Source organism: Penicillium concentricum, assembly GCF_028827145.1.
Source record: "Penicillium concentricum strain IBT 3081 chromosome Unknown utg000002l_segment0_segment0, whole genome shotgun sequence".
Lineage (NCBI taxonomy): Eukaryota > Fungi > Ascomycota > Eurotiomycetes > Eurotiales > Aspergillaceae > Penicillium > Penicillium concentricum.
Window position 1 is genome coordinate 6,808,843 of NW_026622755.1, and position 14,059 is coordinate 6,822,901.

General features: G+C 47.0%; 8 protein-coding genes across 8 annotated transcripts; 5 read left to right on the top strand and 3 right to left on the bottom strand.

Annotated features, from left to right (window-relative positions):
- Window positions 1–280: 280 nt before the first annotated feature.
- N7517_006302 (zinc finger MYND domain-containing protein) lies at window positions 281–2,834 on the bottom strand (the record flags this gene model as incomplete). The annotated part of the gene is made up of 3 exons (XM_056724032.1): window positions 281–1,650; window positions 1,695–2,332; window positions 2,386–2,834. 3 exons carry the CDS (start codon window positions 2,832–2,834, stop codon window positions 281–283), a joined length of 2,457 nt encoding a protein of 818 aa, XP_056580282.1.
- Window positions 2,835–3,414: 580 nt separating this feature from the next.
- On the top strand, window positions 3,415–3,937 carry N7517_006303 (uncharacterized protein; the record flags this gene model as incomplete). Its single annotated transcript, XM_056724033.1, has 2 exons — window positions 3,415–3,481; window positions 3,690–3,937. 2 exons carry the CDS (start codon window positions 3,415–3,417, stop codon window positions 3,935–3,937), a joined length of 315 nt encoding a protein of 104 aa, XP_056580283.1.
- A 248-nt stretch (window positions 3,938–4,185) lies between these two features.
- N7517_006304 (ABC transporter transmembrane domain type 1) lies at window positions 4,186–7,372 on the bottom strand (the record flags this gene model as incomplete). Its single annotated transcript, XM_056724034.1, has 3 exons — window positions 4,186–6,213; window positions 6,449–7,206; window positions 7,264–7,372. 3 exons carry the CDS (start codon window positions 7,370–7,372, stop codon window positions 4,186–4,188), a joined length of 2,895 nt encoding a protein of 964 aa, XP_056580284.1.
- A 2,113-nt stretch (window positions 7,373–9,485) lies between these two features.
- On the top strand, window positions 9,486–10,019 carry N7517_006305 (MFS general substrate transporter; the record flags this gene model as incomplete). The annotated part of the gene is made up of 2 exons (XM_056724035.1): window positions 9,486–9,531; window positions 9,580–10,019. The coding sequence occupies 2 exons, from the start codon at window positions 9,486–9,488 to the stop codon at window positions 10,017–10,019; spliced, it is 486 nt and encodes a 161-aa protein (XP_056580285.1).
- A 109-nt stretch (window positions 10,020–10,128) lies between these two features.
- On the top strand, window positions 10,129–10,490 carry N7517_006306 (uncharacterized protein; the record flags this gene model as incomplete). Its single annotated transcript, XM_056724036.1, has 2 exons — window positions 10,129–10,171; window positions 10,213–10,490. 2 exons carry the CDS (start codon window positions 10,129–10,131, stop codon window positions 10,488–10,490), a joined length of 321 nt encoding a protein of 106 aa, XP_056580286.1.
- A 243-nt stretch (window positions 10,491–10,733) lies between these two features.
- On the top strand, window positions 10,734–11,025 carry N7517_006307 (uncharacterized protein; the record flags this gene model as incomplete). The annotated part of the gene is made up of 3 exons (XM_056724037.1): window positions 10,734–10,820; window positions 10,842–10,877; window positions 10,933–11,025. 3 exons carry the CDS (start codon window positions 10,734–10,736, stop codon window positions 11,023–11,025), a joined length of 216 nt encoding a protein of 71 aa, XP_056580287.1.
- Window positions 11,026–11,055: 30 nt separating this feature from the next.
- N7517_006308 (uncharacterized protein) lies at window positions 11,056–11,434 on the top strand (the record flags this gene model as incomplete). The annotated part of the gene is made up of 2 exons (XM_056724038.1): window positions 11,056–11,370; window positions 11,405–11,434. The coding sequence occupies 2 exons, from the start codon at window positions 11,056–11,058 to the stop codon at window positions 11,432–11,434; spliced, it is 345 nt and encodes a 114-aa protein (XP_056580288.1).
- A 146-nt stretch (window positions 11,435–11,580) lies between these two features.
- Window positions 11,581–13,804, bottom strand: N7517_006309 (fungal specific transcription factor domain-containing protein; the record flags this gene model as incomplete). The annotated part of the gene is made up of 5 exons (XM_056724039.1): window positions 11,581–11,839; window positions 11,911–12,629; window positions 12,683–13,293; window positions 13,526–13,679; window positions 13,736–13,804. 5 exons carry the CDS (start codon window positions 13,802–13,804, stop codon window positions 11,581–11,583), a joined length of 1,812 nt encoding a protein of 603 aa, XP_056580289.1.
- Window positions 13,805–14,059: the final 255 nt, after the last annotated feature.

Sequence of the window (14,059 nt, forward strand, 5' to 3'; positions counted from 1 at the left end):
TTGAGGTGTGGCGCGAAAGAATGTTGACCAGGGACGAAGCTCAAATCTGAAAAATTTGCCTTATCGATAAGCTGATAAGAATATCCTTATCAACACCAACAACAGAGGCAATTGGAATGAGAACGCCCACAGGTAGTCAGTCCCTAAAATTATATGTTATTGGTTTTTTTTTTCATGAGGTCGTGCGCAAATGTGGGAGGTAATTTTACATATCTATTGTAGACAAAGAATAAGTGACATTGTGTTTTCATGCCATTGTTTGAAAAGTAGTATCTCCGATTCAGTTTCCATCCGCTTTGCAGACCATCTTATGTTTCTTCCATCCGACCTTCTGACAGTCTTTCGAGCAGTATTTTGCTTTATGACAGCGCGAGCATGTCATCAAATCCGAACCATCAGCTCGCTTGTCCTTATCACAAACCTGGCAGCCGTTCAAATCTTCACCACTTGCCTCGCTAGCCAATGGAGACACCGAGAAATCAATGAGCTTGTCCACAAGCGCTGACGCAAAAGCTGGTGAAATGGCCACCCGCACAGAGTGCTTGGCAAGCTCTTTCCACCCCGGAAACTTAGGCATGAAATCAATTGGTACTGTGCCATCTCCGCACGAGCACAGAACTCTTTTCCCGAATTTGATCGAGAGTGGAATCTTCGGAGTGGTAATGTACTCGCAACTGGGCTTGTGGGCCCACGATCGGCATCGCTCGGTCCAGGCAGGGAGAGCTTCCTTCCATAGATAAAGCGCCTCTTTGGAGGTGAGGATGGATTTGGGATCATGGCTGCTGTTCATCATCGCGTCTAGAGCAGGGGTGATTTTTACCATGAGATCACTGTAAAGAGGGAGAACAGCAGCGTCAAGAACAACTGTACGATTCGAGACGTCGAGTAATATCCTGGATACGAAAATCAAAATGTGGACGCCCTTTTCTTCGGGGCAGTCGATAGCGTAGACGGAGGCCCGAGGAGACATTGTTCCACTAAAGCCTAGGAAAATGTGAAATAGACCGTCTTTGAAGTCCACTCTGGCCCGAACACTCGGTGAAGCCGGCAAGGAAGGGTTGAACTTTAGGGCACCCTCTTGTGCCGACCACATCGTTGGGATATGTGTTTTTAGCCATTTCAGACGATTAGAGGAAGAATCGCCAAAGTCTATAGCGGGGAGTGATGAGAAATTGAGGTACGGCACATTCCATAGAGCGGGTGATCCGGAATCCAAGAACACCGGATACATGAAGGACTTCAGGGTTGACCAGTGGGTGGACTTAGCAATGTCTGCGATAAGCTCAAGGTATGATGACTTGCGAGCAATTCTCACTTTCACGGTAGAGTCCAAAACAGCAGCAGGAAAGTTTGCATTGAAGGTTGGCCCCTTTTCAAGAGACAGAGCATGGTTGAACGGTGATCGTGAAGATCTTTTGACCGCGCTGCCATCCCTAAGAAGAGCTTTTGATTGTTCAGATAGTATTTGAATTCGGCCCGTGAATGATGACATTTGCCCTGTTTGCTCATTGACGGTAGCGGTTATGACTGTTTCTGAGCTTCCAGCTTGATCAACTTGGTTCTTGACGTCCTCTGGATTGAAGCCATTGATGGGCATAAAATCTGTCTGATATGGCTGGTTCTTGGTAATGTAGACATAATCAACCTCTTCTTGTTTCGCAGTAGGGTATGTCCAAAGCTGTTGACAAATATACTCAGCGTTGTAGTGGAGAGCGGGATGGCCAACGAGACAGTGGCCGTACGTGGTTCCTGAAGTAGAATCCAGCTTGGCACATAGAAAGAAAGAAGCATTGGTGAGTTTCCCTTCCATCCTAATGGGTCTTCATCAATTTCCACTTCAAAGGAGTCGCTGTATCTGGATCCTTTTGTTTTAAGGATACCAAATCCAATCTGTGTTGCTGCGAACATGTGCTGCCACTGGTTGGCTGCTCTAGGAGAAGATTGTAGAATGGCGTGGAGAGGAGGTGTAAAGCCGCCAACCTTCATGGTTCCGGCGATGAAGGGCTCTAGTTTGCTTCGAGGAACACGAAGGGCTATACTGACCGTACATGGCATTTTCTGCCAGCCCTGCAGGGTCTCAAATTGGGGGTTGACAATTGGGATCTTTGGTGAACCTTGCAAAACATCAATAGAATAAACACCTTTCATATGCATCCAGAGATTGAGCTCTTGCATGTAGATATTGGAAAATGCGAGACTGGTACCTTGGTCTATGAGATCAAGCAATTTCTCCATTGTCTTATTCCAGTCCGTGTCCGTCCGTGTTTTGACGAGGCAAAGAAAGGCGACAAAACTCGCCCGGTTGTAACATATGAAAAAGCCACCGCATCCCCTACAAAGAACCGTAGTGTGATCAAACCAGCCAGTGAATGCACCCTGAATGACTTCCTCCAGTTGTTGAACTCCGTCCTTGCAGTGTTGATAATTTCATACAGCCCAGGCTTCTCGGAAGAATAACCCCGTTGAGGTGGCTTCAGGTCGATTGGTACATAGCAAGCGCTGATGTGGAACCCAAGCACTGGGTCAGTGCCATAATGCAGAACCATGTTGCCATCCTTGTGCGCAAACATGGGGTTAGAATGGACAGCAAGGGACCGAGATGTTTCATCAATGTCGGTGGTACCGAAAGCCCAATAGGTCTTGAACAGTTCAGCGATATCAAGGGTAGCTTCCATGCCCACCGGCGCTGTAGCTCGGATCCCCGTTACAACATCCAGCTTGTCACCAACAATCGCCTCTTGAAGCTGCCGAGAAAGTTTCATTCCATCATCGACCTCCTTTTGAAAGCGACGGAGCACATCTCCTTCTCGCTTTTCTCCATGGAAGCGCCACATGTCGCGTACCCGTTCGAGAGAGACACGATCGCAGATTCTGATCATTCGGCCATACTGACTTTGTTGCCATGTCTGTAGCGAGGTTGACAGGGATAACAGCTTGGCTGTCTGGGCCTGCAATAAACCGAGGGAGTCTTCATCAACGCGAAAATGATAGAATAGATTCCAAATCAACTGTTCGTTGGCGCCATCAACATCATCCACAACCAGTGACAGCAACACAATGTTCCGAGCTGTGGGTAATGGCTCGTGTTAGCATCTCGAATTTGAGATGGGGATAATCTAGCATACCAATGACAGCAGTGTCTACATCGCAGCATGTGACGTCCAAAGGACGAGGCACACCAGCCTCTTGTTCCGTGTGTATGGTGAAGAGGATGTGTCGAACATCCCCACAGCCAAGAAGTAGTAGATCGGCCTTTTTTCCTCGGTGGCAGATCTTGAGTCAAGCAGACAGCAGGTGTGTTGCCGATGGGATAGAAGAACTGGATCAAGTTGGCGATCTCCGGGGCCAGCATTTTGATATCAAGCGTCAAGCATCAAATCAAAACTTCAGATAACGATATTGAGAGTGTGATAAATGGAAGAAGGGAAGAAGGGAAGAAGAGAAGCAGAGCAGAAGAGCAGAAGAGCAGAAGAGAAGAAGTGTAAAGAATGAGTGGGGGACAGGACAAGCAAACAACCTTGAAAAACTTGACCCTTTTTCGGAATACATTCTACTGAATTGTAGTAAAGACCAATCAGTTCATGCCTTAGGCTATATTCCTGTTAACCTTTCCAATTTCAATTCGATCAGCATTCCATAATATATACTGTGAGGTATTAATTATTATTTCAATTGGGGATTTTATACAGTAAACAACAACCTGTTTCAATCCGTAGCGTCTCACAAGGCATCTGGAAATGGTCCGGAAATCACACAGGAAACGTGGGACTTCCAGCCCAAGGCTCCGGACCCAAGCGGCGAGGATCGAGAAAATCAGCTTACAAAAAAGTCTGACGTTGATCGCAAGGTCTCGCTTGGAAGCTTTGAGGGGACAGAGGAGGAGTGGGCTGAGATAGACGAGGCCAAGGGAATCATCGAAAGCCTCCGAGCCCAGTAGCAGATCCGGAACATTTGCGAACATAATGTATATCGTCATAAAGTGATAGGCTCAGAATATCTAAAACCCGACATCTAAAAGAAAGTCTCAAGGAAAGCTTGAAAATAAATTTGAAAAGAGAGAGAAAAAGACGTCTAAAAGGATGAACGAAAAACTTCAACAGCAATGGATATTACAGATAATCTACAGGGGCCCAATTCTTGGTACTGGGTTCATAGTGACTTCTGGTACTCGCTGATCTGAGGCTGCTATAGCGCACTTGAATCCAAGAGGGACCTAAAAGCTCCCTCGTTCTCCCGTAAATTATCGAATGGCCCAACTTGGACAATCCGCCCTTTTTCCATCACAATAATTGAATCACTATCCGTGATAGTCTCCAGTCGGTGGGCCAGCACAATAATGGTATAGCCCCGGAACTCATCATGGATCACTTGCTGAATGAGTCCGCTAGTCTCTGTATCGAGATTACTGGTGGATTCCTCGAGGAGAAGGATGTTCCCACGGGAAGAGCGAAGTAAAAGCGCGCGAGCGAGCGAAAACAGCTGCAACTGCGCTTCCGACAATGGCCAGGCTTCCATTGGCATGTCGAGACGAAACGTTGGTGAGAGTCCCGCGTCTATGGCTCTGGACTCCAAGCTTGACCAAAGATGCACTTTTTTCATTGTTTCAACAATCCGTTTGTCCGTGACAAGTCCCTGAACATCTAGGTTCCCGCGAACAGAATCACTTGAGATGATGAATAAATCCTGTGGCATTGTGATTATTCGGGATCTTATCAAATCTCGTGATATTGAGCTCAGATCCAAGCTGTCGATTATAATGCATCCCTCGGGCAAATCTATCATCCGCAAGAAGCTGAGGAGTAGAGATGATTTGCTGCTGCCAGCTGGCCCGCACACGGCAATTTTGTGGCCAGGTGCCACATTGAAAGAGACGTCGGTGAGGGCGTGGTCCGATGCAGTTATCTGTTCCACCGGGGTAGCGAAGTCGAAAACAACATTGTTTAGGTTTATTTCCCCACTGGAGGGCCATGATTCAGGGATGGGATATTCTTGTGTGAGTTGGGACTCGGGAGCCACCGTCTTTGCACAGTTTTTGATACGGGAAATGACGCCGAGCGATGTATCAAAATTAGCCCATGACTGGACTGTAATCATCAAAACCATATTGAGAATCAGTATTACGTTCATACTGATGCCGACACCGCCGGCTGTCATGCTACCCGTGAATGTAACGATGAAGGCAACATTGACTAACGCCACGCCAGCGACGATTAAATCCAGTACCAGTCCAAGCCAGTGCTCAAGAGCATGCAGTGTATATGGCGGAATCTGGGCAGCATCTAATGCTCTACTATTCTCCAGAGCATAGGCGTTTTCCCATCCGAAAGCCCGGATTGTGGCTATTCCTTGAACAGTTTCCACAAAGCTGTCGTTTGGGAGGGAGCTTGTTTCCACACAAAGGCTCTTGACTTGTCGACTGGCCACAAGGTACATCCGTTGGATAAAGTAGGCAACCATCGCAAGCACGGGAAGCGCGATTATATTGTATGTCTGTGACATGCAGAGCAAAATGATCTGAGCCAGGAGTTTGAACGCCTGAGTTCCCAGTGCAGCGATTTCACGGGGTAGTTTCCGATCAATTTGATCCATTTCATGACTGAACCTCGAGAGTGTGGTTCCGATATTGGTGGATGTGATGAATGAGAAGGCGGCTTTTATGACTGTTGTAAGAAGTTGATCGTGCAGAGCGCGACTAGATGTAGGCACAACGAGGAGTTCGATAGTGCCAACTCCAGTCAATGACACCCAGTGCCCAAATGCCAATGCGAAATAAAGACCAAGATAGAAGGTTGCCCGCTTGCTGGGTTCCTCATTTCTTGTCCATAGTCGAAGCAAGTTCTGAACGAGCATCGCGAAAGCTGCGGAGGAGAGAAAAATAAGTATAATGACTAGGAATCGGTATTTCCCAATTGCAGCAACATATTGTGTAAAGATGGTGCTATGTGTGGGTTTCCGTAATAGATCAATTGGCTCTTCGGGGTTCGAGAAATGCAAGCGGGGGATATCCATCTGTTGGAATTCCCTTTTGTGCTGATCCTGAGGCCATTCAGTGTCTGGTTGGAGATCCAATCCGTTGTACCGTGCCTGAACCTTTGGTTCATCCCAAGTGCCTTGTTCGCATATAGACCCATTGGGGCTGAGAATGACTATCAAATCCGCATGTTGAAGGAGAGCCCCTAGATCAGTCGTATTAGTCAATTGCAAGAGGTTAGGCTAGGACTGTAGATAGTTTACTCGCTTGAATCAGTGATCAGAACAACTGTCGTATTGAGTTCACGGAGAAGGCCACCTGGACCAAATAGTCGTTGCATTACACGCGATGAAGTCTTCTCGTCAAGGGCTCTAAGAATATCATCTAGAATGAGAATATCTAGTCGTGAATATACTGCTCGAGCCAGTGCCTTCTTATGATTAGTTGATGCGATTTGCTTAGGATTCAAATACTTACCAATCGTTGCCTCTGACCCTCAGAGAGAGAGACACCCTCGTGGCCTACCAGGGTTTTATCTCCTTTTGGGAGTCGAAGAAAGTCGAGATCCAAGTCACAGGCATATAGAACTCTGTGGTACCAGTGTTCGTCGGTCACACTGCATCCTGGGGGGCCCGCTATGATATCTCTGATCGTACCATCTCCTAGCCATGGAGATTGCGCGCAGAATGCAATGTGGTCAGAACAGGTTGATACAGATCCGCTCTGAAGCTTTACATCTCCCAATATTGTGTTGGCGAGAGTTGTCTTTCCCGACCCAGTCGTGCCGGCAACAAGCACAAGCCAACCGGTTTTTATTGTCAAATTAATGTGGTTCAGCGAGGGTTGAGGTTCGGTATCATATCGGACTGTCGCAAAATTGACCACGATGGCATAGCCATCTTCGGGGTACAGGGGCCCCACGATGATATCACGAGGTTGATTTTGATCAGTGTAGATGTAGGCGAGGAAGTGTTCAACCTGGCCTTCGGCAAGTTTGCGATTGTCTTGGTGGTCGGGTTGAAGGAGAAAGTTTTGTATCCTATCGAAACCTATCACGGCCGCGGTAAACTCCGGAAGAATGAATACGATTGAAGTAGCTGACAGGGTAACCATTTGGATCAGAGCAAAGGACGTGAAAACTCGATCCGCATCAAGAGCAGCATCCCCGGTCAATTTGGCGAAAACGGTGTACAGTGCGAGCGTGATGGCGGGACTCACGACGTTTAAGAAGCTTCCTGCACATTCAACTTTGTTAGTGGTCAAGCAGAGATTAGAGAATAAGTCTCCCTTACCACTGGCAGCCATGATAACGTCGAGCCAGGACGTGACTAGGCCCGCTCTCAGCTCATTGTCACGCGCAGCTTGGACTTTCGACTCCATTGCGTGCGAATAGCCCATCATTTTGATAGTTGTTAGATGCCCCAGCAGTGTTTCTATGAGACTGAGTCGAACCTGCGTTGCATGCAGCCTTCCATGCTCTATGTTTCCCGACAAAATGCTTGGAAGCATATTTTCCACATTGAGAAGTCACTAAGGTAAAGTATGAGAATGTCGATAACAACCAGGGTTGGGTAGGGTAGTGTAACTTACGCAATACCAGCATTAACGGAACTAGGCTGGCCCAACCCAGTCTAGATGTGAGCAAATATAGACCAACGGATAATGAAAGGAATGAGAACCATATCACATGAGCCCAGCCAAAGGCCATCTCAAGATCTTCCACGTCATTTCCCATCAGTGTAATCGCAGAATAGTCATCTTTATTGCATTGTAACGTCTTCTCATGAAGAATTGCGATTAATGAGCCCTTGACTGCAATCATCACCCGTTGTTTGGCAATATCACGGCGACCGTTGAAAATCTGGACTCTTCGTAAGTTATTATTCATGACTAATTAAAGAGGAATTACTGACAGCTGATCCGACGTAAATGAATATCGTTGCAGAAAGCAGTTTAAAGCCTTGAATTTGCGCTGTGCTACCAGTCGGGGAATCGCCGAAATAGCGGATCAAGCGCGACATCAGCACAGGCTGTGCGTAGCGAAGGCACACTGCACCCAGCATATATGGTATCACACATAAGTTCTCACGTAGGGTGCATCTCAATGTTGCTAGTGCTAGGGCATGTCTTCCTCCTGGTCTCGCTGCCGGATATTGTGTTAAAGAGTGTGACGGCAGTCGCATGTTGAATACTATATCACTTACATCGGGTCTCCCAATAACCCTTCATCTTCTCTCTCAGGATACCGGATGACAATTGTCTAGGGAGCGGCAGAAGATCATCAGATGTTGGCAGTGCAGAACTCGTCCAGAAGTGGAAAGTCTCATCGAAAACACTTTTTGTGTCTTCAAGTGATATATTCAGCCAGTGTTCACGGACAAGTGACTTTTTATTTTTCAATTCCAAGGCCAAGAGGACCACTTTCACAACCAATAAGGTCGCATTGAAAGCAGAAGGCTGACATCGGCTTTCAGTTATTAGGTATAACGCAGCGTTTTGTGAAATATCTGTAATTAATAGCGTGTTCAAGGAGTCAAATGGGCTGATTGTGCGACTGTGCCTCAAGAACGACAAGTAGGGAATGAGCACGGAGCCAATAAAGGCACCGGCGGCTGTGCAAGTATATACTGCATTTGATCCGGCTTGCACTTCCAATATCAAAATGATCAGTTGGAGCACGACCAGGGTCAATGCAGTTATCTGGCGCCCAGGTTAGCCCTAGTCATTGGTACGCAGCCTGAGAAACAGAAGCGTAAATAAAGCTCAACGTACCAGTTTGAAAAATCCCCGGTAATTCGGTTTCACTCTCAGTTGTTCTTTTCGCAGAGGAAGGTATCTCCATGAAGCATAGAGATTGAACAGCAGTGTCGGTCCCAGGGTGTAGATTAAATAGTACAGAATGTTCGGCATATCAGCAAATTCCACATGGCTTGATTCTCGCTGTGAAGGTGGACAAAAGTGGAGGCATCAACGTCCATGGAGCTCGGCCCAGGAACCTCGGGGTATTCCCACGGACTGCTATAGATATATTAAAACCCATCTGCATAGGGATTGATAGGTTATCCTTATTGACATCCAAGGCACCACCTGGTTGCACTGTGTCCACATTATGTCCGAAATTTGACGTCATCTGCCCAACTTTGTTCCGGATATTTGACACAATCCGTGGTGGCACCAGGGGCGTCTCCCGTTGCCTGAGAACCTCTTCACGCGCCTTCTAAGCCCGAAGGACAATTTGAGAGAAGATGATAAAAAAGGGGCGGTCGTCCTGCTTGGCATCTATGATGCGGACCCCGTAGTTGTTGCTTATGACCTCCCACGCCTGGTCTGCCTGCTCATAGACGGGCCTCTTCTTTAAATCCTGGAGGATGTGAATGTACGCTGGGAAGGGAAAGTGGAAGTGAATAAACCATAAGTATCCTTTGGTGAGAGGCGATGTCATGAGGTTAGTGTCGCACTCAAGCATGCCAAGATTAGATACTACACGCCACTAGCGATCATCAGATCCTACATCATGTCCGTTAGAGCCGGTCTCCTCGCCACATTTCAGGTGGACACCAGTGAGGGGAAGTGAGTCGGCTATCAAATCACCTACGGAATGAGTTTAGGCTTATGTTTCCAAATCCCCAATCTCGCCGCGCAGACTTTACTTCCGAACCCCGATGTGCCTTCTGGGCTAGCACTGATGCTGTTCGGCCAATTGATTGGGGCGGCCATCTTCGTCTCTATCGGGGAGAATATCCTAGGTAACCAACTGGTGAAAAGACTTTCCAAGCTACCGGGGTTCAACCCTAATCATATCACCTCCGGGGGTGTCACAGAGCTTCTGAATACAATTCCAGATTATCTGCATAATAAGGTCCTCCATGCTTACAATGAAGCGCTGCGGAAGGTGTTTGAGATCGGTTTGGTTATTTCGTGTCTGATAATACTCGGTGCGGCTACTTTGGAGTGGAAGAGCATCAAGAAGGGTCAGCCAAAGTCCGACATTGAGAACATAGAGCTGGCTAGAGGGGAGAACACTGTAGAAGTGGCGGGGGTCAAATAGAATAAGCAAAGAGGATTTTGCCTGCTTAACTTTGGAACCGATGTTAAGATACCTATGCCAATTGCGTGACTAATCTTGTGTACCCATATTGCCTGTGATCCCAAGGATAATGCAGGTGGACGGTAATACGCCTCAGGCAGTGAAATGTCCGAGTGAGTTTGCCTAAGAATGACAGGCTAGTAGCTATTGGAAGTATTGGAAGTATTGGAAGCTCGAGGGCCAGCAGAGCATTGGCATGTCCACTCACTGAAGCATGCAAATATCGACTATGAGGTGATAGATGCCGACCCCATCGCGTCACCTATTAGTGCCTCTATCGCAATTTTCCAAAATGGGTGCATGTTATTGGATCAGCTGGGACTCTATCAGGATCTTCGCTCTCCTGTCCACCTCAAAAGAACGAACGTCCGACTTTCGTCACGCAAACTGCTGACAGGACCTAATGCAGGAATACTTCTTGAACAACTGTAAATCATCATTGCGTCGCTATGAGGCCTCGAGTCGCTAATTTAAGCCATACGACTAGGTTTGGTTATAGTATTTGCCTCCTTCCCCGGCAACGATTGATTCAACTGCTATACCACCATCTCGAAGACAAATCCATTTATGTAGGCCATGGGAAGAAAGTTGTCCGGGTTGATAAGCGAGTGCTATCAATGGCCCGACTCACCACGGTTTTCCTAAGAGCAGGGAGAAACACTTACTAACGCCCATATGGGGGCTAACATCACAGAGAATGTCACATTTAGTGATATTTGGATGAAGCGGAAAACCTTTAGCTTACTTCCCATGGAGGAGGGTGTTCTCTAGGCCTAGAATTAGGGTCGGTTCGCTCTTTTTGGAGATGTCGCACATAAGGTTAGTGTTGTCACTAAGGATCCATTTGATTCTGAACTAAGATATACTTTGATAGATGACTGTCAACCTGGGACAAGGTGGTAATTGTGCGATCGAAAGTGTCGCTGCTCTTGCCAACGCATTGAACGCCGCTAACCTGTGTCGCTGAGGTGACCGAGTGAGCCAGCAAGAAATCAAAATGACACCTTCGAGCTACCAAGAGTTTCGCCGACCTCGTCTCGCGAGTATTGCGCATGATGCTCATACGGTCACGCGTATCCAAGCTCTGGAAGGAATCAGATCGTGGCTATTTCTTTCTGGGGCCTTCTTCGACAAGACATTCATTGCCGACTTTACTACGGAGAAACTCCTTGGCACTGTCCTGTTGAACTATATCCGAAAGCCAATTAGACTGGACAACAGCCTGTGGCTCCAAGGGAATAATATATCATTGTCGAAATCACCCAGCTTCCAGATGGTTGCGTGTGTGGTCCTTGTCTTGGCCATCTCATGGGTCCTCGAAAATGATTTTTTTATGTCTGCTTTAGAGTTCACAGGTACAAGAAATGTATATATAGACGAGTCAAACTTGTTTTGGCTATCTGCTTTCTTTTTTCCATTCACTCGTTATTATCCAATGTGATTGGCAACTCTTGGAACGTCGGGTGAAGGAGCCTGAAAGTCAATCAACGATCAACTTTCCTCATTCAACGGCCTAAGTAGGTTAACAATATTCAGGCTGGGAGAATCTGTCCCTGTCAATGGCAGACATTGCCAAATGACTCAAGTCTTCGACAAAATCTTCCACGAATTGGACTTGCATCGGCTCAATAGAACCCGAACGGTGACCCAATGCTGCCTGCATCACCACGGGGACTTTGGTCAGCAGGTGAAGGTCGTCAGCTGCGCGCGGATCCTGAGGTTTTAAGAGAATATAGCAGAACAGCGTCATAATGGCAGATATGGGATAGAACATGGCAAACCTGCTGCGTGATAACGTTAGCTTAAAAGACACATAGCTAAGTGCGAGTTAAGAAGCAGAGAGAAGACCTACCACGCGGTTTCCTCATCAAGCGTGCCTTGCATCAAATTCAAATACAACAGCGATGATCGACTAGCTTCAACAGCCAAGGCCAAGCTGGAGTTTATTCCTTCATACATCCCATGGATATCTTCATTCCACGATTTGCACCGACTGCTGGCCTGATGTAAAATACCCATACATTGGTGGTATTCCAGTCGATTCATAAGGAAGCGTATCTCGAGCATCCTGATAGAAGAGCTATCAGAGGCAGATGACCGTGGCATCTTTTGTGAAGGTATCGACATTCTCCAAGCTTCCAAGTCGTTATCAAGCTTTCGGATTGTCATAAGAACGTCGGCATCTGATTTTTGGAGCCCTCGAACGGAGTATAGCTCTCGGTAAATGTTTGAAATAAGCATGCTCAAGCGAAGATCGCATGGGAAGAAAGGGCTAGAACAATCCATAGTTTCCTCTGTTTCAAATCTTCCCTCTGATGTTCTCGCAATGTAGTTTGACGGGAGAGTAAGGTCACAGTCGTCATCGTGAATAGATGGAGGACGACCAGTGCGGAGGAAAAGGCACTTGTCTATATTATAACACAACCAAAAAAGAGTCCTTACTTGATCCCTCTCCTCAGAAGCATTTGGATCGGCAAATTGATTTCCACCCAGCTGGAAAAGAAGACGTACAGCAATGGCGAGAAGTATGTCCGCAGAACTTAAATCTCCAGACAACAGTCGAAATGCACACTAAAAGGGTCAGTTAAAGATGTAAAACACATCATGCAGGATTAAGAACATACCAAAATCATGACCGTTTGCAAAGCATCCAACGTTGTTGGTGTTTGTGACAGCTTGGACAACAAACGCTGCGCTTCTTTAGCACAATCATTGCCGTCGATTGCAGGCAAAGTGCTGTTGCGTAAATCGATAGTTGTGACAAATGCTGCAAATGCATAAACGCAGGACACCTCGGAGAGGGATTCGGACGAATCTTGCGGCCGTTGGTATGCACGTCTGATAGTCTCAATGAACAAGGAGTATTTCACAAGTGGGAAGATTTGATGTAGAGCCGATGACTGGAATGACGCTAAATAGGCCTCGATGATTTCCCTGTCTGGTAACTGCGAGTAATCTTGATTGTCCCCAGGTCCGAGCGAGTCGGAGGTGGATCTCGGGTTCGTTCCCCATGAATGGAAGAATCTAGCGAATCGATCCAAGTTCTTGTTCTGGCCACAACGAGACTCTAACCACCGCAAGCCCTCGACAGAGAAAAATGGAATGCCATTGTGGCGACTGATTCCGCCAAGCTTGATACCGGCAAAGTACCATTCACCAAGGAGAGGAGGAGGCCCATGCTCAACCCGAGAAGGCTCGCAAACGGCGCCAATGCCTGCTCCATCAGAGGAGATATCTTGAATTTAGTCAGCATCCCATGCAGCAACATCTGGTATAACCATGGGCAACATCTCTGAAAAACGAACGTACTTTTTTTTCTATGTAGGTAGTCTTGTAGGTAGTCTTGTACAGCGGTTTCAATTCTCACAACACGTCGTTCTACACGTGCGAGGCTGTGATTACTGCGGTATAAATCAGTATCAGGGACTAGGTTCGTAAATAAATGGCCAGTCACACTAAATTCTTACCGATACTCTGGAGTTTTCTTTCCCTTAGCCCGTAACTTTCTTGTAAAGGTACAGGGAAGGCCATGATGCATGCACCAGTTGCACCGAGGCACAGCGTCATCGCATTTGATCTGCTCAGTACCACGGTTAGGTCACTAAGTAACATCCTGTGGCCCTGTAAACACGGACAGATCAAGGCCAAGTCTATGTCTATTAGGAATATGGACGCACCTTCTTCGCAAAGCAAGAGTCACAGGCCGCAGATGTACGTTTGTTGATTTTTCCTGTGGACTTAGACATGGCGGGGACAATTGAAGTGGAGAGAAGCCATTTTCTCAATATCCCCGAGAAAATTAGGCTTGTAATAGAACAGTACGCTAATCAGGTCCGTCAAAATCAGAGCCATCTGAGCGTCCAGGGGGGAGTGGGGCCGGGGCGTATATCCGATTAATAAGCGGGTACGGAGGACTTGGCACCAAAATCTATAAATGCAGAGATGGGTCAACCTCCAATAGCTTATTCAAGGGCTTATAAAAGGAGAGAAAATGGGTGGAT